This window comes from Vicugna pacos, chromosome 6, assembly GCF_048564905.1.
Source record: "Vicugna pacos chromosome 6, VicPac4, whole genome shotgun sequence".
In the NCBI taxonomy this organism is placed as follows: Eukaryota; Metazoa; Chordata; class Mammalia; order Artiodactyla; family Camelidae; genus Vicugna; species Vicugna pacos.
Genome location: NC_132992.1, coordinates 59,757,664 through 59,783,454, shown reverse-complemented (window position 1 = coordinate 59,783,454; position 25,791 = coordinate 59,757,664). Strand labels below are relative to the sequence as shown.

Here is a 25,791-nt window from a genome sequence, read left to right as displayed (position 1 = left end):
CTCAAAGCGCACACACTGTGAGAAACAGACAAGTGAAGAGACGATAAGAATACAGTGGACTTCTAGTGACTGGCTCTGGAGGGTAAAGAGGCACCCGTAAGTCTTCTGGAATGCCAGGAATACATAGCCATGTCTTCCTGAAGGAGCAGCAGACATAACATGGCCGGGGACAGTAATAGCATGACTGAGTGGAGATGTGCTGGGGGTACCAGCTGGCAGCAGTGGGGGATAGGCTTGGCAGAATGTGAAATGCCAGACTTCATCTTGAAAATTAAAAGCTGTACTTTTTACCTTAACAATCTTTCTTGTAAGTTAGAGGTAAATAAGTTAATTCTTAGTGTATACATAAACCAAATAGTAACTGCCTACAGATTATTTTTAAAGAAGTATCAATTTTTGCTTTAAAATTCCAAAATCCCTGAGTATTATACCATATACTACAACTTAAGTTACAGATAAACAATTTGTGTGCTAACCAAATATCTTGATATGCACTCTGTAGAGTAGAAGCCTTATTTAGCCCAAGAGATATTTTTAGAGAAAGATCAAATAATTTGTGTAACTCTCTGTTAAAGTTATCTTTTTGTTACTGTGATGAAAAGGACTTGATATAATTATATTTTGATCATTTCATTCTGGAAAAGAACCTAGTTATTAAAGCAGAATCAAAATTTCAGTAAGAAATAATTTTAAAAATCATTTGCTCAGAAACTGTCAAAAGGTCTCTTGTAAAAATAAAGATCTGAACTAGGAAGAGTTTAGACTCTAGTTTTTTGAACATTAGAATCACCTGGAGGAGGTTTTAAAAACCTCTCTGCTCAGCCTACACACCCCAGACCAATTCACTATGAATCCTTGGGGGTGAGACACAAGTGTGCTTTTAGAAATCTGTCCAGCTTGTTCCAATGTGCAGCCAAGCCTTGCAAACCATCAGTTTTAGACAAATATATAACAATGTAATTGTTAAATTTATTAATTGACCCAAATCAAGAAAATATTTTAACTTTTAAATTACGTTTTCAGTGCTGGTTAGCAAAATAATTACCATACACTGTAGTAGAGTAGCAATGTAGTACAAGGACCTAAGACAAAACAAAGCTGAGCTAGAAAAAGGGTTGTTTCTGCATATTTTTAATAACCATTTTAACAAATTTAGTAACATTAGCAACCATAATTGCTATGAATTATTCTAGTCGTGTTCTTAAAAAGCAAATTAAAAATGCAGATATGTACTAAATATCCCTGAAATTCTTTGCATTTGAGAACTTTGAATCATATTACTTGCATGATTTCTTCTTTTGCTTACACGTTTTCCTGCCAGAAGAGGATACTGGAGGGAAAGATTACTATTTAAAAAATTGGCTCCCAATGTGATGAGACAAAAAGATAGTCCTGGTAATCAGATAAAATGATCCCCTTGCACAGTCTCCCCACCTGCCCATCATACAGTCGTCCAATTGAGGATACTTTGGGCAATTTAGAATTTTAATGGACACTGATAACTACCTAAACCTTTGTGAGTTACATATAGAATTCTTACATTTTATTTATTCCTACAGAAACTAAGAAGAAACAGAGTCGTATCAAAAGAATCCATTTCCCAGTGGTTGAATGTACTATGAAAAAAAGTAAACAAACAAAAACTAACAAAATAACTTAAAGGATACAACTGCTATGAATTCACAAAGGTACAAAACTATAGAAAAAGTGAGTACACTTTCTTTCTTATTTTTCAAGTGTCAATCAAAGTCTTAAAAGTCCGAGATTTAACAAACTCACAGAACCCTAACCAAGCAGAATCAGGAAATAACCTTCTTAATAATACAAATGAATAACACGGTCAGATTATTAAGTGTAAAAATCTTATTTTGCTTCCATGTTTGCAACCATGAGTCTCTTGAGGGCTTCAGAGCATAAAAATCACAGCACACCTGTTTACAACCAACCACAGGAAAACTGTTTACGTACTGTATATATTCTGTATTTTATTAAATCTAAGAAGCCATCAATTGTAAGATGCATCCTAATTCAGAAATGTCACAATGTGACCAAAAAATTGTCTCAGGATTCATAAAATATGGCATTCGTACATATCCTTCAAAAATGAAGTGTAAGAGGAAGGAAATGTGTAAGTATGTACATTTATTCATTTGGGAAAAGACACTAAACTTATTACTTAATATTTTGAATTATTGCCACAATTGGTGTGGCAAATACAATTAAGTGCCAGACATTTGAGATTTTTTTTTGTAGTTAAATTTTTATTATTTTTCTTTACAGGAACAGAAATAACCTGAAGACGTCTTCAACCAAACTACCTATAAACAGAAAGCCTGTTATATAAATTATGCTCTATTTTTGTAGTAGGTCAAAATACTGTATTGGTGAAAATAAATAGATAACAAAGAACAATATATTTTATTTCTATGTTTGACATCAGACCCCCACACATACGTTTGTCTTTGTAATTAAGTATATTTGCAAAACAAATTGAAACACAGCAGGCATGCACAAGTTATGCCAACCAAGGATTTCAGATTACACTTGTTATAGTTTTTTTTTTTAATAAAAATGGAAACAACATATTGCTAGGTACACAGAAACATGATTTTGCTCTAAAGAACAGCTGAATTGTTGCAAGAGTCAAGTGCTTCCTAATAGGCTTCTAGTGTAATATAACAGTGTCCTTTAAGTGTACAGTGTGTTATACTATCTAATACAGTATGAAGGTGTTTTGTATTTTCCTTCAAATCACAAAGTCTATTAAGTCAAAAAAAAAAACCCAAAAATATTAGATGTACTGGTAATCATATTCCCATGTAAGACAGATGAGTACTTTTTTTATTTCTTTACTTTTTTTTATTACAAACACTTCTTAGGTTTTTTTTTTTTTTCTTTTTGGCATTTACATTCAGTGTCCATTGGCTCCTTCTGAGAGTATCCGTGAAGGTTCAGTAAATTTTGCAGTGAACAAGTAAAACAGGGCTGGTGTGGGTACCAGTGCCAAAAGGGGTAAGTCTTGCTCAAGTTTATCGACTCTGGAAATGGAGATTATCCCATAGGCATGAAGTAACCAGTGGCTGAAGAGAACAATGAGTCTTTTCTTTCTGACCAGAAGATCATAGCAGTTCTACATCATTTTATAAAAGATAGAAAAGAGAGATACAGATTATCAAGTTGAATCAGTTAGATGATTCATTACACTTTAATTGAGAACATATTATTTTCCCACAGAATCATAACCTCAGAATCACAGAATGTCTGAGCTAAAAGGGACTTAAGAAATCACCCAGTCTCGCTGTTATACTTTACAGATGAGGAAACTGAGGCTTCCTGCTTGTAAGCACTCAGCGGCAGCACCCTGACCATGTCTCTTTAAGTTGTGGTCGACACCACTACGCGACCTGGAAACACCACGGTTTCTTCTGAAAGATCTGAACTGGAAGCGGAACTCGGCGTTGCGTGCCTTCTTCCCGCCCTGATCCACAGAAGCGGAGTCTCCAGGTAGGGAACGGGTGGTACACACCCAACTTCCTTAACCTCTAACATTCCTAGGGACTGCTGCTTGGATAGTTAGGGGGCAGCAGAAATGGCATGCGACTGCTCTGATTTCCTTTTAATCTCTAATACCGGTCTACAATGTACAAAAACTGGAAGGATAAAATTATTATAAAAGTAATATCTAAGTGTGCTAATGAACACACTAAAGTGTAATCAGCAGTTGGTCAGTGAACAACTTTTCCTCATTCAGTGGCGTATCAACTCACCTGGAGCTGGACGTCGGAGCCCTATTTCTGATGCGTGTACAGAGTGCTAACTGAAGTGTATGAAGAGATTTTATACAGGGGAGACTCCCAGCAGCAGAAAAACAAATATGTTTCAAGCTAACTGAACTTTCCGTAGCAGTTATGGATAATGTACAAAAATTCAAACACTTCATCTTATTCAAATATCCAATTATTTTGTCCTGCAACTATTTCCCTAGAGTTGATAAAAGTGCCAAAACTAATTTGCTTATCTTCTTTAATTAATCACATTGCAATTGTTGATTAAAGACTACAAAGAAGAAATGAGGGCGGAAATATCTGAAAAATCACCATAAAAATACTGTCTTCTAGCTCCTCTACTGCTATTCTACTGAAAAGTCACTATCATTTCCAGGTGGGTTTTCCCTCTCATTCTTCCACTAATGTAATAGAAACAGGAACTTCAACAGCAACCACTCCAAAATAGTTAACAACTTACTTTCTCTGTGTTGAACTTTTTTATGTTAAGAATTATGAGAAAGCACATGTCAGCTGTAGTGGGTGGCTGAAAACAGTGCGCAGACACTAGATTAGCAAACACAGGATGGAAGAGTACTGTAGGTCACTTAACGCTTTTATTCCTTTAGACGTTACTCTCAAAGAGTTCTAACAGTGGCCTTCCACTGAAATACTAAAAAGAGGCACAAAAAAGGTATCTCAAGACAGGATCAGTAGCAGAACTAATCTGAGTGTTAATGGTATTTCCAAATCACCAAAATATTATAGATACTAGAGGGCAAAAGTAAACATCCATAATCAAGAAGGTAAAATCAGGGACAAAATACAGAAGGGTATGGAATGTGCAGTGTAATTACTGATGACTGTTAGTGCTGCTGTGGAAAAAAAAAAGTCTAGAAATATTCTCCATACAATAAAGCATTTTTATGTTTCCCTCAAAATAGTGTTCATAATGTTCAACATTTCAATAGTTAAAATTTTCTATGCGGATAAATGATGTGAAATGAACTTTTCTCTAACATGCTGGATAGTTCAGCCTGACTACTTCACTAACTTCCCAAGCACATATAGTCCAGCATACAAGCCTTCATAACTAATGAGCTAAAAGCCGAGTGACTGTTTAGCCAGGGATTACTGAAACCATCAGTTGTAACATATCATATCATGCACTGCTCTCCTATTCAACTGTCAGATCTATTAAAAAAAAATCTTTAGCAAAGGAAAAACGATGCCCTACCTCAATTTCTGAAGCCGACATGTACACAGCCAGAGTCACTAGAGATAATACTAATATAATGTATGGGAAGGCATAATCTGAAAAACAAACATTGGTATTGACAATTAAATTTTCTGAATAAACCATCAAAAATTCAAACAGTATAATTCTTTCCATAGACAAAAACCTCAACCAGCCCTGTGAGAGACCGGAGTTCTGATGCCTGAGGCAGGCGTCAGCAAACTTTCTGTAAAGGGCCAGGGAGTGGGTATTTTTGGCTTCGTGGAACACGCAATCTGTCTCAACCACCTAACTCCACAGTTGTAGTGGGAAAGCAGCCACATTATACATAAATGAATGGCTGTGTCTGTGTTCCAATAAAACTTACTTTATACGTCTGTAGGTTAAAACTTTTTTATAAGTTATTCAGACAAGAAAATTCAAACTTCATATAATTTTCACATGTCAAGAAACACTGCTCTTCTTTTGATTTTTTTCACTAACAATTAAAAAATGTAAGCTCTCCTTGGCCTGGCTTTGAAGACCCCTGCCTTAAGGCGTCCACTGATGGAAAGCACTAACTTCTCTACTGTGACTCTAGAATGACACCAGTTATGTATCAAACTTGGGAGAACTGAGAAAATCACTACTCAGTTTTCTGTGTTTTGTGGTCCAGATGGGGAACTTCAGTTGAGAAAGGCTATTTATAAGGGTAATTCAGCTTTAATTATTCTTTAGAAAAGTTCATACATCAATAAACCTCAAAGGCTAAATGGATCATTCAGTGCTCTTAATGTTAAAATTCTGGGTATTTCTACTTCAAATACAGTACAGTAAAATACTAAAGTAGAAATAATACTTTAAGTGAAATTTTTTGTTAAAAATATCACCTTTCTCTTAAAATGTTTTACATTTAGAGCACACTAAAACAAATAGACAAATAGACAAAATTATCTTGAATGGCTTTTTGTATAACTATTTCAAAACAATTAACCTCTGTTAGTAAAACTGTTAATCATTCTACAATGCAGTGGAACCCATGTGGAACACTGTCAAATGTTAAATCAGGATGTGGCAGTCAGAAACTCTGAATTATCTGTGCAGGCCTGATTCCAACTTACTAAATAACTGAATGACTTGTTTGACATTTAGAACCTTTTATTTCCCAGACAGTGATTAAGTCCTAACCAGCCATTCAAAAAAAAAAATCCCAATTAACTTATAAATAGCTAAACAATGCTAATGATATAAATTTAAAACCTGGGGGCAAAAAGGAGAAAGAGGCAGTTTCTAACAAGGCCCAAATTTGTGGGGGAGTAGAGGGCTCAAAGCAGGATTTAGAATGGTTCTTACTCTAGGGTTTAAAGTGGTATAAGATTTTGAGCAGCTAGGTATGGGGGTAGTACCTGGAAACCTGCATTTCAGTTCTGCTGGTGGTTCTGGTGCAAATCACACTTAAAACCTGGTTTCAATACTACTTCCAAGCAAGTTAAGAGTGTGTCACTGGCATTTCCCTAATTATCCCCAGTGTCTCTCTCTCTAGACCCCTGGTATCTTAAGCTACCAAGACCTCTCGCTGCTCTACCTTGCTCATTTGTTATATTCCCTTGTCATGGGCTAAATGTTTGTCCCCCAAAATTCTTGTGTTGAAATCCTAACCCCCAGTGTGATGGTATTAGTAGGTGAGGCCTTTGAGGCGACTAGGTCATGAGGGTGGAGCCCTTATGAATGGGATTAGTGCCCTTATAAAAGAGACCCCAGAGAGCTCTCCCCTCTGCCATGTGAGGACGCTGAAAGAAGACAGCGCTCAGTGAACCAGGAGAGGAGCCCTCACCAGACACCAAATCTGCTGATGCCTTGCTCTTAGACTTCCCAGTCTCCACAACTGTGAGAAGTCTCTGTTGTTATAGCAGCAGCTTGAACTAAGACACTCCTACAAACCAAAAATTATCTTTTTATTTCAACATCATGTAATTGTGAGTTGGTATGATATCCTCTGTGACTCATCTCAGCAGACTGCATAAGTTTATACTTAGTGCAAATAAACAGTAACTCCTTGATCCTCCCTATGAAGGTGCTTTGAGTGGAGGCTTATTAACAGAACAATCTAAAGACATTCAGTGACTGACATTCAGTCAGCAAGGGTATTTTTCAATATAGGCAGCTACACTATAGGAAGCAACACTCTCTGGCAGTCTCCTTAGGTTAACTTCCCAAACCTTTCCCTGCTTTCCCCAGCTTTTCTCTTTCCTCCATTTCATAACCAAGAGGTTCTACACAATAGCACCAGCCACAATCTGGGACATGGGGATTTGAGGGCTGACAATTAATCTTTCCAGCCTACCCAGCTCTCCCAAGCTTGTCTAGTATAAATAACTACCTTACTCTTTTGAATATTCCATGAATACCTAAAGCTAAATTCACTTCTCCTCAATCTATTTGCTCCTTCTAACATTCACAACACAGTTCACAAATTCACCAGTTCCTAAGGCAGAAAGCTACTTATCGTACTCCCCTCCCACTCCCTCAACCCCTGTATTTAACTAGTTACCTAGTTTAGTTAACTCAATCTTTGAAATAGCTTTTCATCCCCTGTGTTTCTCTGCTTTAGGTCACACAGTCAGGCTTGGTTACTGCAGTAATCTCTTACCTGACCCCCCATCTTCTCTTCCCTACCACGCTGCTACCACGTAATCTTTCTAAAATGCAAATCTAGTCATGTCTCTCTTCCTCCTGAAATCTTTTTAAGTGTAGATCTCTCATCCCGAGAGCAAGAATAGCAACCTCAAACGTTTACAGAGATCAGCCAGGAGAGTAACTGAAGTGGGCCAAATCTAAGAAAATAGGAAGTGGTAGGAGCTAGAAAAACGAGATTTTCAAACACCATGCAGGCCAGAGGAACAATACATCTATAAACCAGAATACGGAGATAACCGACCCCTGACTAGTCTCCAGTTTCTCCTTCCCTTGGCCTGCCCTCAGCTCCACCCTCACTTTGGACCAGATTCATTAGTGAGCTACACTATTTGCATAATGATGCTGTCTCTCCCAGTTCTTTTAGGCCAGAAGGCTGGCCCTCTGCACCCTGGCAGGCCCCACGTAAGGATGGTGTCCAGCATCTTTGCAGTGTTCAATGTCACACATTCAGAAAGTACCACACTATGGTCTCTCAGCTATTTATAGCTTTCCTAGTACTATGTGAGCCCTTTTATACTAACTTACTCTTCTTTTGAGTCACAGATCAGTCTAAATGGTTGCTGAATAAATGAATGAATGGCTATATTATAATAAAAAATATATTGAGGATTTTTTTACTGTACCTAAGCATTTTTCATAAAGGAACTTAGAAAACTAAGACCTAACTTAATAGTAAATAGTATATATTATCAAGAGTAATTTCTATCAAGTATATGTAAAAAATAGTTTTTTTAAACACTATGCTCAGGTTTTTAAATTTTTCCTATTCAGGTTATGAGCTTCAAATACAGAGTATTCTCTAAATAGAAATCAGTTTTGATTAAGAATGTGTATATGTTTTAGCAAATATATACACTATGGTTTATTTTCAAGGATTAAAAAACAATAACCAAACTAGTTTAAAGGAAAAGGTCCAAAATTATACTCAGAGAAAATACTGTTTATCACATATAATAAATATACTGACTTTACCCATCAGACTTACATAAAAGGCCTCCACCAACTGCCTGAAGCACAGTTAAAATTGGGAAGAAGTAAAGTGCAGCATAAATACTTTTAAATCGATCAGACTTCCCTAACCCACAGGCAATCTTCTTTACCAGAAGAGGTCGGAGCAGCATCATTAATACCAAGCAGAATGCATAATAGATAAATACAATGGTGTAGCTGGAAAATGAAATAGAAAATTACAGCATCAAAAATATGTTTTAAAATGTGTTTTTATCATTGATCATTTTAAAATCAAAGATCCTAAAAAAGGTCTAAAAAGTATATTGTGTACCCATCAAATATTCAGACTGGTAGAGGGTTGGCCAAAAAGACTCATATAATGCTGGAAAGTGTACGCTAGTTCCTTTCCAGTAGAATGTTTGGAAATGTGTATCAAAAGTCCTAAAATGTTTATACCCTTTGATCCAGAAATTTTACTTGTAGAAATTTATCAAAGGGAAACAATTGGGTATATACAAAAACCTGATGAACAAGCATTTTTACTAAATCACATAGTTAAGAAAACTCAGAAAGAAAATAAATATTCAACAATAGGAAACTGGTTAAATTTTAGAGTACATTTATGCTGGAATACTATGCAGATATTAAAAATCCAGTCATGAAAGAAATGTTAACAACAAAAGCAATTGTGCCTCATACACTAAGTAACAAGAACAGGTTGCATAATGGCAAATGCATAGTGATAGTCTTTAAAATATATATATATCTTTACATACACACACACACAAAAATGCAACTGCAAAGACATGTATCCCTTAAGAGAAGAAAATCATTTCTGTATATACCCCCAGTGCCTAGAAGCCACTTCACAGTGCTCAATCTGCTGAAATGAATGCAATCTATAATTATCATTTTTTAAAAAATGATCTTAAGTCTGAGTAAATACTTACAGTGGGTAGACAGCTTCATGTGTGCAGTGCACCGTGGTAACATAATCTGGACTTGGGTTGTACAGCATCGTATACCAGTCAGAAAGCATCAGTACTCGACACGAACGGATATAGAGCACACCGACTGGATCACTCACAAGTAAGGTGATGAGAGCTGCCACAGTGCACTCAAATAGTGCAGTGATGTGCTGGAAGAGTGCACTGGAGCTAGCAAGACAAAGGCAGCATTTTCAAAGTTCAGCTTAAAGTCAGTTTTTTCTTCTGTGACATTGCCCTATTTTGAGAAGACAAAATTAATTCTTTCCTTCTTTATGCCAGCCTTAAAACTTTGTACATGTCTGTATTATAGAACCTCACATGTAATGTAATGGTTTGCCCATCTCATCCATTGGACCGAGAGCATCCACATTTTAGTCATCTCTGAATCCCACAACCTAGTATAGCACCTGGTGCACTGCAAACACCCCTAAAGATTGTTGAATGAATACATTTAAAAAGTTATAAATTATATAGAAATAAGTTACCTACGAAGCACAGCTTCTGACTACATTACTTAAAAATACTCAATTTCTGCCTATCTCTGCCCTGGCCTCAATGAAAAACAAATTTGATACTAAACTCTGGGGAAAGCAAGTTTGTCAGAAAGGGAAGTTTGGTTAGTGTCTAGCCCTTGCATTCTCACTGGACTGTAGCACTCCCAAGGGGGCAAGAACTGACCCCTAGGTATAAAATAATTACACTTTTTAGTTATAAAACACATGTATACATACACTACATCAAACAAAAAACAGTATGTCTGTGATATTAAAATTTCATGGGGATAGGTGGAATTAGGAGAAAAAAGGTATCTGAAAAGGTTCCTCGAGGTGACCATGAATAAAGGGTTGAGAAACATGGGTCTAGCCTCAGACAGCTAGGCCCCTGCTTCCTTGATTATAAATGCAACATCTCAGGAAAATGCAGGAGATGGCCTTTTGTTCCTTGCTACCAATTTCCTAGACAAAGCATAGTTATGCAAACTCCTTTTTAATTTTTAAATTTTTGGTTTCTATAATTTTTTTCTTTTTTTATTGATGTATTGTCGATTTACGTTGTGTTAATTTCTGGTGTATAGGACAATGTTTCAATTATTTATATATATATGTACATATACACATATATATATTCCTTTTCATATTCTTTTTCATTATAGACCATTACAAAGTATTGAACATAGTTCCCTGTGCTCTACTGTACGACCTTGTTGTTTATCTGTTTTAAACTCCTTCTTTGTAAACCCACCTCCTTTCCTGCCTAAGCATTGATCACGTCAACAGCTTACCCCCAAACCAAAGCTCTACCCTCTGTTCCAAGATTCTCCCTTAAATATACCTGATGTTTTAGTTCAAATGCATTTGGTGGGGTACATCCCTTCACCCCATCTCTTCTCCTCTCTGAGCTGAGATGTTCCAACAATTAACTGAGCAATTATTCTATTTTAGCTTTAAGTTCATCACATCTCCTTTCTTGCCCTCTCTCTCATCATTCAATGACAGAAATTAAAAGCAGGATGAGAGCTGCTTTTAAAAAAAAATCATTTTATAGATTCCTCTGAAAAATAACACCTGCTTTTCCAATGTAGATAACCACTGTGGATTTACTGGGTAGATCCAGAAAAGTGCTGACTGCATTTCTATCTGACCATCCTCTCCACTTCCATTCCCACCACTGGAGTCTAGCCATCTCTACTTTTGGGCAACAGCCTTCTAATACGTCTCACCTCTAATCTACCCTCCATAGAAGTTCTCTTCCTAAAATATACATCCAGGATGTTACTTCTCTAAACCAAAACTTTCACCCACAAAATCATTCACTTGGCAAATACTAAGTGAGCATCTGCTGCGTGCCAGTGGCCATGCTGGTCTCTGGAGATTCCATGGAGACAACAGCGATGGCCACTGCCCTTGTGGAGCCTAGAGTCAGGGAGTGGGAGCACGTTAAATGAGGAGACAAACATCACTGCGAACCATGCTGAGTGCTAAATACAAAGCAAAAAACAACAAGATCAGAGTGCTATTAAAATGAAAATATAATGGGGACAGACCTACTTCAGATTGGGTCAGGAAAAGCCTCTCCAAGTAGGTGTAATTTAAACTGAAATCTGAAGGGGAAGAAAAGGCAGCTACAGAAAAAGTTGCACTCAAAGGAAGAAGAAAGTAATTCAGGCAGAGAAGAGTTCAGGGAAAGGGAGGGGACCTAAAGCAGGAAAGATGCTGAAATGTTGGAGGAACTAACAGCCAGGATGGCTGAAATGTACTAAGATAGAATTTGGTTCCTCATTCTCAGTGGAATAAAGTTCACATCATCATCAAGAACCTTCACATTCTGGCCTCAATCCCCCTTTCCCATCCTCCCTATTATTACCTTTCTCTCAAATGCAATCCGTGCTCGGACCACCCAACTACTTCCATTCCCACCCACAAGAGATCACAGGTTTCATACCTCCATGCCAGTGTTCACACTGTGGCCTCTGCCCAAAATGTTCTCTTTTAAGTCTCTCAGATCCCACTAGGCACAGTTTCTCTCTTTTTTTCTTTGTGTTTCCAGATCATTTTGTTTAGAACTCTTTTATACACTTTTTGTTTATATACTTTTAAGTCTGATTTATATTATAATTAGTTGTGTATGCCTGCCTTTTCCACAAGATTATGACTATAAACCACATCAGTTATTTTGTATTTCTTCCCCTAACTTCCTAAACATAAAACACTAACCAATAAATTTTTGTTCATTTAATAGTTTGGTCTGTTTTCATAATTAGGTTGCAGCTATAACATTTAAACCACATTATATGAGATTGCTAGTATTAAATTAAATCACAAAGTATTTGTTTTTGAAAAATAAACAGTTTGTAATCATAGCCAATTTTTGTAGAAAACCAATAAAGATTATAATTAAGAAATAAATATAAATAAAATATTCTCTCAACATCATTCAGAGTAAAACAAAGAATATTTCCCTTAATATTTACTGAAACACACCCTATCACTAAGTTTTCTTGCTACAGTCAAAAGTAATCAGAAGATAAAGGAAAAACATGTTTGCCACTTTTAAAACAACAGACATACAATTACTTAATAAGGTCTTCTAGATAATAAATATTCCAACATCAGTCCATCCAGATACATTCATAGAAAGTGCTAACCTCTTTTTCCCCGAGTACCATTCAATGAAGAACCAATGCAGAACAAGAGGAAGCATAGCCATAAATCCAAGATAGAGCCAGTCATACAGTTCTGGAGACTCTGTGCAAGGCTCACAATATTTCTGTGCATTTGTTCTCTGTCCTCTTGGACACACCTACAATATATGAGAACAGTACTGTATGTACAGTTACTGTTTTAGAACATTAACACCCCCCAAAAATCATTCACTAAGACATCCCGTTTTGGTTTAAGCAGCTGTTTACATGTGCATCTTTTAGAAATAAAAGAGAAAGCATAAGTAAAACAAAAAGCAAGCTACATTGTATTGCTACATCTGTATAGTGTTCTTAAAGGACTCTGTTTATTAAGTTTCTAAAATAGTTGACTAATATTTACATGAAAAATCTAGTTATTAACTCCACATAAAAACAGTTGCAGAGAAATGCTCTGGAGTTGTAATGTTCACTTACTGTCCATTCACTGTACTATATTAATAAAAAGTAATTAGAAATTATTATAAAATCCTTAATAACTGTGACTATCAAGAAGATGTATTAGACAATGTGACAACACAAATAAGGGCATTATTAATACCTTCATATTTTTATAAGCTGAGTACACTGAAGAAAAAAGTTATTCTACATATGACAGTATTTCAAAAGCAAAAAGATTTTACAAATGAAATAACATACAACTGTTAAGACTTACCCCACATTCTCCATATATTTCAGTCGAGCCATTTTTAAATAACAGGGTCTTCCCACAATAAAGTCCAAGGCATGCTGGTTGAATATCGACAGCTTTTTAAAAATAAATGCCAGTATAGTAACATCTTTTGTGATTATAAAAAATAATGCAATAATAGCTGAAACATTTGGCAGAAATATCTCAACACAGTTTCAGTTTTAAAATATGTATTAGACAAGAGTCTTGATGCATTTATTTAAATTTTTCCTTTTACATTGTGACACTGCAAACATTATAAATGGAACCTTATTGCTAATAATGTTCCTTAAGATTAAGGTCCTCAACCAGCAGAGCAGACTCTATCCCCAGAACTCAAAGCCTAACCTGGTATGTCTCCAGTGGCTCCAGCCAGCCATTCCCCTAGGTTAGATAGTCTAGATTTTTTAATTTCCTTTTTTTTTAAACTGGAGGACTAATAGAGGATTGACACTTCGTGTTTTGCCCAGTCAGGACATTAAGTGCCTGCGCATATAGGGGCACACACAAAATCTATTATTACCTTCCTTCATATCAGAACATATTTTAATACCAGAAAAACAGAAAGGGCATAATTTCAGAATAAAGGGAAGGCCTTTAAAGTAAAAAAATTCACCTTTATAAGGATCTTAGGAAATTGTCCTAACTTTGGTCGTTTTTGTAGAGGACAGGTTAAAATTTTATGAAGGCTGTCTGTCACTGGGCCTCTGACCAGTATTTATGAACCAATGCCTTAGAATCAACCTTCTGACCTCAAGGATTGGAGAAAATCAGAAGCAGCTATTTCTTACCAAAAAACTCAGGGCCTACAGATTGTCTTTGACCTCATCAACAGGGAGAAGTTACTGAAGGATTTTTTTTTTTCATTAGTGACATCTGATTCCCTTCAATCACTGATTTATTCATTCAGTAAACATGCATTCAGTGTCTGACTCCACTGGGTAGGGACTCCTAAAGATCCACGGAGGAACACAACAGAGCACCTACCCTCAAAGAACCTACAGCTTCGTGTGGAATAAATCCAAAACAACTGTGCTCAAATGTGAATTAATTTGGGAACTTAATCCATTTTATGACTATTCCTGAACAACCATTTCCCAAATTCTTCATAGATTCACAATCTAGAGACTACCTGATCCACAATGCCTTTTCTTCTTTCAAATTCGAGACGGACTTTTTTTTTTCTCCTTGTGTTGTTGAGAAAAATAGAAATAGCACTGACTAAAGTGCCTGAAGTTTAATATTTTCACTCTTACCAAATTTCTGACTTTTACAAAATCCTCGGGCCTCTTACTTGGCACTTATTTGTAAACCAATTGTAATCACAGTGCTCTAAACTAATAGACAAAAACGAATTGTCTCAGATTTTCTGAGAAGGCAGAGGTTAAAGAATTGGCAACTTATTCTATACCGGTTTCGCATCTAGTAGGTGCTTAATGAATACATTTGGACGTAACTAAAGTTTCTCAAAATCCAAGGCTTGAAAACCGGTATGACAAACTGAAAGCAACAGCTCATCATCGGCCAAACAAAACCCTAGCTCCCAGTGTCCGTTTATTTCCCCCTTTCATATCCTTTAGTAAATGATCTCTAATTTTTGACCTTCTTTGCAACCCTCTTAACGTGTGATGCTGAAGCAGGACACAACAGTTATGCAGCAATTGGCGTCTGCTTCCTTTACTGTTTTCCTGCACTTAGCGCCCGCGCTTTAAATTGTCAAGTCAACCCTCAGAAATGTTAAACAAAGAGACTGAAACAAAGGGGCTGTTGTTAACGTAACAGCGGCCTGGCCTTTTCCCCCATCCGCAGCCGGCCTCCCGTCTGCAGCTTGTCACTAGCAGAGACCATCCCCATCCCACCTGGGCCCGGTCGAGGGCAGGTGAGTACAAAGGGTAAGGATTCACCGCTATCCGAAGGCCACCCGCTGGGGCCGAGCTCAGAGCTGGCAGCGAAGGGAAGAAGCAGGGACCAGGAGAAGCGCTTCCGGGGACCTCGGCGACCACTCACCCATCGACAGCTTGTAGGTTTCCCGGGAGAGTCTCCGGGATCAGCCGACCCGGCCGCAGCTCCCGGACATCCGGGCCAAAGCGACTTCGGCGGCCCCGCCTCCTGGTAACCCGGGCGACCGCCCCGAAGCCCCGCCCCAGCCCCAGGCTTCCGGGTCTCGGCTCCGAGGCCCCGCCCCCTAAGACGGCCCGGGACCTGCCGCTCTGGTGCGCCCGAGCCTTGCGGCGCGCGCGATGTCACGGTGGTCGAGTTCTCGGACGCAGACAATGGAGAACACGCTGGCGGTGCCCCGACTGCCTCCGCACGACCCAGAGACGCCGGCACTGTTGGTGGTGGACATGCACACGGGCGGCGAGCCCCTGCGCATCGTGGTGGCGGGGTGTCCGGAGGTGGCCGGCCCCACGCTGCTGGCCAAGCGGCGCTACATGCGCCAGTACCTTGACCACGTGCGGCAACGACTCATGTTTGAGCCTCGAGGGCACCGGGACATGTACGGGGCCGTGCTGGTCCCCAGCGAGCTGCCGGACGCGCATCTGGGCGTCCTGTTCCTGCACAACGAGGGCTACAGCTCCATGTGCGGCCACGCGGTGCTGGCGCTGGGCCGCTTCGCGCTCGACTTCGGGCTGGTGCCGGCACCTCTGCCCGACGCCCACGAAGCCCTCGTCAACATCCACTGCCCGTGCGGGCTGGTGGCCGCCTTCGTGGAGTGCGAGGGCGGCCGCAGCCGCGGCCCAGTACGCTTCCACAGCGTCCCGGCCTTTGCGCTGGCCACAGGTAATCGGCAGGACCCTTCCAGCCCTGCAGCCCGGGACCCAACTAATTACACTGCTCTCTGGGCTGGAACCCACGCAACGCAACTAACCTATCCCACAAGCTTTTGCAGTCAATAAGAAGGTAATTCTAAACAACTGCAAATTTGTGTTAGCATCTTAGCCTTGCGGATTTGTGCGGTGCATGCAGGTTTGATGATCCTGCAGATCTGTCTGCCTGTGGCTTGGGAAGAGCTTTGAGGAGTATAGAATTCCGTATTTCCCTTACTCAGCGCCTCATTCCCCACTCATCAGACATTCCTAGAGATTTCACAGTTGGATAAAGCAGGTTCTGCTAGGGTCAAGGAAAGTACAAAGAACAGCCAATGTACCGGGGTTCCCGGCTGGCTCAGAATACACTTGTTAGACATAGTATTACAAGTTAGTAAACAAGTTACTAGAACTCGTCTGTTAAAAATGTCTTCCCCACTTCTTGGGGGAAGAATAAAGTGAAAATAAACTAAGCAATTTATATACAAATCGAGAAGATACGGATGTTGCTGCTCCTATTCTTTAAGAACAAGAACAGACGGTGCCTTAGTCCAAATCCTAACAACCTCTTAAAGCTGTGGAACCTTAGTCAAATAACAACTTCTCTGTGCCTTTTATGTCTTCATTTGTTATCTCATCGAGTTTTTTGTGAGGATTTAATGAGAGTATGCAAGATACTTAGAAAGTTTTTAAAAAATTTTACTAGAAACAGACTGCAGAATATATAAGGTTGCTAGTTAGAGTTCTCTAGGAGTGCAGAGCCTTTAAAAGGTTTTGGTGGGTTCTCTAGTACAGGGTCTGTATGTTATGCAAAATCGAGTATCTATAACTATAATCCTTACAAAGAGGGATATTCTTACAAATTCTATCAGTGAATGCTAAATTCTGTTGGTGAGAATGCTTTAGTAGTCTTCAAGTGAACTGGGAGCTAATTTAGTTAGTCCAGGAATAGGATTATCACCCCTTTTCAATGAAGTCTTCAAACCATGCAAATTATTCTATTAATTTGATCTTGATCCTCCTGGTGGTTTTGGGTTCCAGATTAGCCTGATTATGAATGATGCAGTAATAGATCAGGTGTTTGAGAGTCTCAGACCAACCTCAGGCAGCTGAAACACACAAGTTGATAAAGAATGCCACTGGGAAAACTGATGCCAGTTTCCCAGGAAGAATAGTGTCACATCTGGATTGGGAGGGCACTTGAAGGAGCAGGAATTTATGTTTAGGATTGCATCTAAAAAAACCCTGAATGGTTAACTAGCTTAGCTACCTGATTTCTCCCTAGGCCACCCCAGCAGCAGATCAGACACTCTAGATTGTGTGGGAAATGACAGCTGGCAGCAAGATTACCAACTACTTACATTCTAGTTTGGGGTTGGTTAGGGCAGGGGCAGCCAACCCCACAAGCACAGTAGTTCCTGAAAGCATCACAGTGTGACCATACAGTAATCAGTGGGCATTGATGGTCACTTTGAGTCATTAAGAAGACAAAATCTTTAAATTTTCTACTTCGAATATTACATAAAAGGCAGACTGGTAATGTTCAGGATCACAGCTCTGCCCCTCCCTGCTCAGTGACCTTGTGGAAGGGACTCATGCCTCAGTGGCATCTATAAAATGAGGATGACAACAGTCCCCACCTTAGGACTATGGAGTTCACCTCCACTCCACCCAGCTAAAATGAAAGCTCTCTTTAGTTTTGTTCACTGTATTTAAGTGCTGGAGCAGTAGGCAGTCAATATTTGTTGAATGAGTAAATAAATGAAATTCAGAGAATAATACACTGATTACCAAATGTAAGTATCTGGTCCTCTTAAGAGCCCTATTTCCTAGGGAAGTTAAACTTTTGGCTTTAATAGTAACATTTATTGCATTCCTAATCTGTGCCAAGCATTCCCTACACATTATCACATGGAATTCTCAAAACAACCCTTTTAAGAGTGAAACAGTAATTCCATTTTACACATGAGGACTCCAAAGCCACACTTGGCTTAGCTTTCCACATTCCAGTGGTCCCTCGTTTCCATCTACTTCCTCAGCCTTCTTTCCTTAAGCTGCTTTTCATGTTGCATCAACACCAAGATAAAGACATTTTTGATTCATCCTTGCTGTTATGTTCCACAGGCATGTTTTACTCTGTTGATGATAAACTTGCTCTGTTTTGACCCATCATGTGTTAGGAGGGTTCTGTGGGCCACCCGGTAACTGAGAGCATATTGGTATCTTTGTGTGACTGTGCAAACTCTGGGATACAAAAACTATTTTTCACAGCTTAATTTCTAAATTTGAGACCTTTCTTTGCCCTTTTGGTTGAGTTCGCCTCATCCTTCCCCTTTCCTGATACACGTGTGAGCAAAGATTTCTTTAGAGTGCCAGAGTCTTGGTCCTCAGCTTGCACAGTTAACCAGCAAAGCAGCATCTGCTCCTGTCCATCTGGTGTGTGCCCCATCCCCTGCCTCCCCCATGTTGCCAGCTCTGTGACACCCCACAGCCTCCTCATCATGCTGTGGGAAAGTCAACACAGTCCTCTGCACTCGAGACCTTCAGCCTCTTTTCTCATCCAGAGGAAATTCCTCAGTTGACTGGGAGACATATTCTCCCTTTAGGACACTCCTTTGCCAACAAATGTCTTTCCCCTGATATCTTAGGTTTCCAGAAAGCAAAAGCAGGCTTTCTTTCTCCCTGCTGTCTGCCTCTCCCAGAGGCAGGGATCCCCAAGCACACTGAGTTGGGGAGGAGGAAGAGAAGAAAATACGAGAAGGTGTGAAGCAGTTTTAATGTCCCAAAATATCACCCAGCCCCATTCCTTTGGAAATACAAATTCAGGATTTCAAACAACTGCACTTCAGGTGAAACTTTGGGTATGTTGGAGACTTAAAATACTCAAATAAAAAGCCTAAAGCAAAATGATACTGTAAAGGCCAGAGATTCTACAGTGGTTTTATTCTGAGTATTTGTCTGCAGCAGGCTTTCATGAGATGAAAATATCTAAATAAATAAGTATATAAAACTTATATAGAGAAATCTCCTTTTTTCATTTTGTTTTGATGTTACAGCTGAAGAACACTAATTTGTGAACAGGATCCAAAATCCTCACTGTTTTAAACCAGTCCCAGCAGTATGAGAGGGGACCTACCTTTTCCCTCAGTTTTCACATGTTCATGTCCCAAAGTTTTCCCTCTCTTGGCCTCTAGGATGTTTTCTAGAAAAGACCCTCAGAATAATTAACAAAATATGTATGTATGATTTAGGAAAAACATGGCATTCAGATATTCTAAAACTTATGGAAACTTCAAGTTAAAAGTAGAAAAAGGCACTTAGCAAAGATCTATTACCGCTTACCTGATGCATGCTTATTTTGAAAATGGATTTTTCCTTCCTTCGTTTTTATGATAGGAAAAACTACCCCCACCCCATCCCCTATCTCCCAGATACACACATATTAAAAATTCTGTGAATTTTATTGCTAAAATACTAAAAACAAACTTATTTTCAAACACATCTTTTTTAGATCTCCTGGTGGATGTTCCTGGTCATGGAAAGGTGATAGTGGATGTTGCATACGGTGGTGCATTTTATGCGTTTGTTAGTGCTGAAAAGTTAGGGCTTGATATTGGTTCTGCAAAGACAAGAGACCTTGTGGATGCAGCAAGTGCAGTGACAGAAGCAGTGAAAGCCCAGGTCAGTACAAACGCTGCTGTCATAACAGACGCCATCCTCTGCGCATGGAGGGAATATTAATGACACGTATACAGAAAACTAAATGCATATTCAAACTAGTAGTAGTACTAAGAATACGGTACGGGTTATGATCTTAGGCTCTGAAGCAGCGTTATCTGGGAGTTGTAGTGTTGCCACTTGTAACTTTCGTAACCTTGAACAAGCTACATAACCTCCTGTGCCTCAGTTTTCCTGTCTGTAAATGGAAATTAGGAAACACCTGCTTCTCGGGGTGTTGTAAGAATAAGTCAATATATGTAAAGGACTTAGAAGAGTGCCTAGCCATAGTAATAAATGATAACTATTATTAACTTGAATAATACATATGTACTACTATAATCTGTGGTTATTTAAATATACAGAAAATATATAGCATTCCACTAATTCAAAATGCTTTGCTATATGTGGTCACTCTGCAAAACCTGAAAATAATGAATGTAAAATGTAGCTTACAAAATAGATTTCATTAAATCAGATCAGACTTTTTCTTATTTCACAGAGAATATTAATTCCTAGTTAGTGAATTTTTTCTATATCGCTAAGAAGTTACTTAAATAACTACTCAAGTAACTCTAGTTTGGCTTGGGAAAATTATTGCGATAAAATCAGTGTAGATAGGTCTAGAATATTCTTTCATTTCTAGCATAGGTCTGCCATTTTACCTAGTGGAGACCTATAAATAAAACTCATACAGTATTTGAATATTTTAGCATATGAGGATTTAATTATCATTCTAAGTAAAAAAATAACAAGAAAGAGAATCTAATGCACTTATACTAATAATTATTTATGGGTCTATTTAACACATCTGACACTTTAGCATAATTTATAACTTAAATAACAAAATGAAAATGTATACTATATCCCGGTTCTAAATTATTATTTTTTTCCAGGACTGTTAATACCAATATGGAGAATTATTTTATCATAGTAATTTCTGAAACTCTGAATTTACGTCAATTTTCTGTTCCAGACAGCTAATTGTTTGAGTTAACAATTTGACACAAAATAATTTAAACTTATTTTTAATAAAATCAAGAGATTTTGAACTTCTCTTTAAACTCGAACTTCTCACCAAGGTGGCAAGGGGTGGGCTTTGAGGGAGAAAAATGAGAAGTTCTGTTAGCGTTGCAGCAGTCAGTCCGACTACTTTGGGAATTGCTGACCATTCATATGGCTGATGAAGATTTAGGCAAAGGCCATTTAGGGGCGGGAAGGTGCATTTAGTAAGTATAATGTAAATTCATCTTTATTCCTTCATTCCTTTAACAAACACTTACCTAGAACTTATTGTATGTCAGACACTGTGCTAGATGCCAGATACCCAGAGGAAGAACAAATTCCACCACCTTCCGGGAGCTCAGTCTAGTGGAGAAGCCTCCCTGTGCACAGTGCGATGTGGTGCTGGTGTTGTTGTGGAGATGGGAGGTGGGGCATAGGTAGGGGCTTTAAGAGGACAGAGAACAAAGATCCAATATGCTGGTCTCTTTTGCTCTTTGGATTTTAAGACTCCAGATCTATTCAGCTGCTTCAGGTAATGTGGTGGTGGAATGCACTAACTGTAGGGGTACACGTGGAAGTAGGATTATAGTAATCTGGGTCAGGCTAGCAGACGTTATAGAAATCCGAGAGAAGTTAACCAACCAGACCTCCGGAGAAGAGCAGGAAGCAGTGTGCTCTTGGGCCTGATCAGGCTTTACCTCATGCGTTACTTAGGCTCCCTGTCCATGCCTGCTTCTCTGTGTGTACCTGCTGCTTTTTATGTTACTGACTTCATCCTTTACAGTAAATCTTTTTCCCCATCCAGTTGTTTTCCTTACCTAATAGCTTCTGCCTCCTTATGATGTTTGCTTGCGCATGGCCTCTGACAGTCCTTGGCATCTGTCAGTGGTATTAATTTCAGCTCTAGACACTCATTGCTCAATTTTTCAGCCTTATCCCCTTCAAATTCCTGAGTGAGAATAGGATTGCCTTAGCTCTTCCTGTTTGAGCAGGCTGTGGATTGACCATCCTGAGGTCAATGCTGGAGTCAGTACTTCAGAGAGTATGTGTGTTTAGGGGTGTGTGTGTGTGTATAAACTAGGACTGTTTAGAGAAGGCTCTGTGCAAGACAGCTTCCTTAGAAAGGACTCTAAATGTAAGAATCATAACTTCCAATAAAATTATCTTTATTCACCTAGATAAAGATATAATTTCTAGTGTTTAGTGCCATGACCAAAAAGATATGTTTTAAATGATAGAGGGAAAAATTATATCTAAGAGTGCCCTTTATACATTATTTAAAAGATAAATTTGAATCAAAATATTTACTTTATATGTGGTTGATAATTATTTTATTTACAGTTTAAAATTAATCATCCTGACAGTGAAGACCTTGCCTTTCTATACGGAACTATATTAACAGATGGAAAAGACGCTTATAGTGAGGAACCAACCACCAACATCTGTGTGTTTGCAGATGAACAGGTATTACAACTGGAATTTTTGTGCACAAAAGCCAGGTGCTGTGGAACCAGAACACTGTGAACACTCTTATCTTCATTTCTTCGGAAACAGGTTGACAGAAGTCCTACCGGCTCAGGAGTGACGGCCCGAGTTGCCTTACAGTATCACAAAGGGCTTCTAGAACTGACCCAGACCAGAGCCTTCAGAAGCAGTGCAACCGGCTCAGTATTCACGGGAAAGGCTGTGAGGGTGAGTGGCCCCCTTCACTTCTCCTTTGTACATGTGTTACTTTTGAGACGGCAGAGACCTAAGTTGGGCGTTAGATAAATTTCTTCACTTAGCTCTTAGAAGAGAATTTTAAGACAGGCCTGTAAAAACTTCTGTTCAGCTAGGATATTTGTTCTCAAAGTGTGGAAAGGACCTTGGGGTTCCTATGCATGAGTCCACAAGGTCAAAGCTGTATTCATAATAATACTGAGACGTTACTTGCTTTTCACCTCCATTCTTGCACTAATGGAAAGTGGAGTTCCCCAGGGGCTGTGTGACATGTGATATCCCAACTGATTGACTGCAGAAGCAGATTTGAGAATCTAGCTACCTTTTTGAAGCCAGACATTAAGGAGGTTTGTAAAAATACAAGACAATGCCGTATTTTTCATCAAATTCTTTTGTTTTGACAGATGTAGTTATTTTCACAAAAATTTGTTTATGTGAACATGTAATGGGTTTATTATTTTTAAATGAATTAATGGACAAATATCTTTAATTCCCAATATAGCAAAATATTGATATAACCCAAGTAAACAAAAACTCTTTGAGGTCCTGAAATCTTTGTTTTTTAATTGAAGTACAGTTGATTTACAATATTGTATTAGTTTCAGGTTTATAGCATAGTGATTCAGGATTTTTGCAGATTATATATTCCATTATAGATTATTACAAGATGTTGGGTATCAATCCCTGTACTATACAGCATATCCTTGTTGCTTATCTGTTTCATGTATAGTAGTTTGTATCTGTTAATTCCATACCCTAATTTGTCCCTACCCCCATCCCCTTTGGTAACCACAACTTTGTTTTCTATATCTGTGAGTCTGTTTCTGTTTTGCATATACATTTATTTGTATTATTTTTTAGATTACACAAATAAGTGATATCACATAGTATTTGTGTTTCTCTGTCTGACTTATTTCACTAGGTATAATATTCTCTAGCTCTGTCCACATTGCAGCAAATGGTATTATTCCATTCCTTTTTATGGCTGAGTAGTATTCCATTGTATAAATATACCACAGCTTCTTTATTCAGCCATCTGTCAGTGGACATTTAGTTTGCTTCCATGTCTTGGCTATTGTACCACTGCTTGTTGAAGAGACTGTCTTTTCTGTATTGTATATTCTTGCTGCCTTTGTCGTAGGTTAATTGACTATAGGTGTGTGAGTTTATTTCTGGGCTTTCTATTGTGTTACATTGATCTATGTGTCTGTTTTTGTGACAATACCATGCTGTTTTCATTACTGTAGCTTTGTAGTGTGATCTGAAGTCTGGGAGGATTATACCTCCAGCTTTGTTCTTTTTTTCTCAGGATTGCTTTGGCAATTCAGGGTCTTTTGTGGTTCCATATAAATTTTAGGATTATTTGTTCTAGGTCTGTGAAAAATGGCCTGGGTATTTTGATAGGGGTTGCATTAAATCTGTACTTTGCTTTGGGTAGTATGAACATTTTAATAATATTGATTCCTCCAATCTAAGAGCATGGAATATCTTCTCATTTCTGTGAGTCATATTCAGTCTCCTTCATCGATGTTTTATAGTTTTCAGCATGTAAGTCTTTCACCTCCTTGCTTAAGTTTATTCGTAGGTATTTTTTGATACAATTTTAAACAGGATTGGTTTTTACTTTATCTTTCTGATATTTCATTATTACTGTATAGAAACACGACAGATTTCTGTACATTAATCTTGTATCCTGCAACCTTCCTGGATTAATTTATTCTAATAGTTTTAGGGTTGAGATTTTGGGGTTCTCTATACAGAGTATCATTTCATCTGCAAATAGTGACAGTTTTACCTTTTCCTTTCCAATTTGGATACTGTTTATTTCTTTTTCTTACCTGATTGCTATGACTAGGACTTCCAATACTGTGTTAAGTAGCAGTGGCGTGAGTGGGTACTGTTGTCTAGTTTCTGAATTTAGCAGGAAGGCTCTCAGCTTTTCACCACTGAGTATTATATTGGCTGTGGGTTTGTTGTAAATGGCCCTTATTAGGTTGAAATATGTTCCCACTATACCCACTTTGATGAGAGTTTTTAATCATGAATGGATATTGAATTTTGTGAAATGCTCAATACATCTATTGAGATGATCATGTGGTTTTTATCTTTCATTAATGTGGTGTATCATGTTGATTGATATGCAACTTGATCATTGTGTATGATCGTTTTTATGTAGTGTTGGATTTAGTTTGCTAATATTTTGTTGAGGATTTTTGCATCTATATTCATCAAAGATATTGGCCTGTAATTTTCTTTCTTTCTTTCTTTCTTTCTTTCTTTCTTTCTTTCTTTCTTTCTTTCTTTCTTTCTTTCTTTTTTTTTGTAGTGTCTTTGTCTGGTTTTGGTATCAGGGTAATGGTGGATGAGATCCTCAAATCTTAGGGTATAAGAGCATCCTGAGACCAAAATGTTTGAGAACCATTAAATTAGCTTTCGGATTTTTTTTTGTTCTGTAGGAATGTTCCATTTTATAAAATAGGATGTGAGAGCCCTAAAAATTTGTGGAAAGTAGAATTTTTGTAATGGAATCAAATTTTAAATAGGCTAATGGAGCTAATTAATTAATTTACTCATAGTAGTAAGTGAAATCTACTACAAGATGATTCATTTCCATTTAGTAAATGAATCTACTCACAAAGAGTTTTTTTAATATAGCAAAGATTTATCCTAATAAAGACTTTTATATCCTAAAATAGCTGTTTTTAAAGTTTGGTTTTTCTGAATATTGAATTTTCTTTAAGTTAGGGATTCCTATATAATACAGTGATCTTATGGGATACCAAACCATTTATGTTATATGCAAGGATTTGGAAAACATTGTCTTCAGGTCTGAGATTCAAGATAAAATAATAATCAACAGCATTTCTTGGGTGCTTCACTATGTGTCTGTTTCCAAGCTCAGCACTGTTTATATACCATCTCATTTAATTCTCATAAGAATCCTATGAGGTCAGTACTGTTATCATCCTTTTTTAACAAATGATAAAATGGAGAATTAAAGTTTCGTTAATTTGCCAAAGGTCAACAGTGAGTAACAGAGCCAGGTGGATGGGTCTC

At 38.1% G+C, this 25,791-nt stretch overlaps 3 protein-coding genes across 12 annotated transcripts in view; 2 read left to right on the top strand and 1 right to left on the bottom strand.

The window, feature by feature from the left end:
• CCDC175 (coiled-coil domain containing 175) overlaps positions 1 to 2,414 on the top strand; it is a 57,207-nt gene extending 54,793 nt beyond the window's left edge. For all 3 annotated transcript variants that reach the window (XM_072963133.1, XM_072963134.1, XM_031679101.2), the window contains 2 exons: positions 1,560 to 1,707; positions 2,281 to 2,414. In XM_072963133.1, the coding sequence (XP_072819234.1) occupies positions 1,560 to 1,660 (101 nt within the window). In that variant the 3' untranslated portion in view covers positions 1,661 to 1,707; positions 2,281 to 2,414. The remainder of the gene's footprint in view (positions 1 to 1,559; positions 1,708 to 2,280) is intronic.
• Positions 2,415 to 2,823: 409 nt separating this feature from the next.
• JKAMP (JNK1/MAPK8 associated membrane protein) lies at positions 2,824 to 15,610 on the bottom strand. 6 transcript variants are annotated; one of them, XM_006199720.4, is made up of 7 exons: positions 15,494 to 15,610; positions 13,472 to 13,563; positions 12,763 to 12,917; positions 9,579 to 9,785; positions 8,663 to 8,844; positions 5,002 to 5,078; positions 2,824 to 3,130 (listed from the first exon to the last, which is right to left on the bottom strand). In XM_006199720.4, exons 1-7 carry the CDS (start codon positions 15,495 to 15,497, stop codon positions 2,912 to 2,914), a joined length of 936 nt encoding a protein of 311 aa, XP_006199782.1. In that variant the 5' UTR covers positions 15,498 to 15,610; the 3' UTR covers positions 2,824 to 2,911. The 6 variants fall into 6 exon arrangements, with proteins under 6 accessions (XP_006199782.1, XP_006199783.1, XP_072819241.1 ...); XM_006199721.4 differs by having other exon boundaries at positions 13,472 to 13,545; positions 15,494 to 15,591; XM_072963140.1 differs by having other exon boundaries at positions 15,391 to 15,550.
• A 64-nt stretch (positions 15,611 to 15,674) lies between these two features.
• Positions 15,675 to 25,791, top strand: part of L3HYPDH (trans-L-3-hydroxyproline dehydratase) — a 75,828-nt gene continuing 65,711 nt past the window's right edge. For all 3 annotated transcript variants that reach the window (XM_072963139.1, XM_072963137.1, XM_006199722.4), the window contains exons 1-4: positions 15,675 to 16,267; positions 19,805 to 19,974; positions 22,357 to 22,479; positions 22,570 to 22,707. In XM_072963139.1, the coding sequence (XP_072819240.1) occupies positions 15,727 to 16,267; positions 19,805 to 19,974; positions 22,357 to 22,479; positions 22,570 to 22,707 (972 nt within the window). In that variant the 5' untranslated portion in view covers positions 15,675 to 15,726. The remainder of the gene's footprint in view (positions 16,268 to 19,804; positions 19,975 to 22,356; positions 22,480 to 22,569; positions 22,708 to 25,791) is intronic.

Excerpts from the sequence above, each read along its gene's own strand:
- JKAMP (XM_006199720.4), bottom strand. Across the intron at positions 8,845-9,578 it reads CATGAAGCTGTCTACCCACT|CTACACCATTGTATTTATCT; the intron begins GTAAGTATTTAC and ends TTCATTTTCCAG. Across the intron at positions 3,131-5,001 it reads TGTCGGCTTCAGAAATTGAG|AACTGCTATGATCTTCTGGT; the intron begins GTAGGGCATCGT and ends AAAATGATGTAG.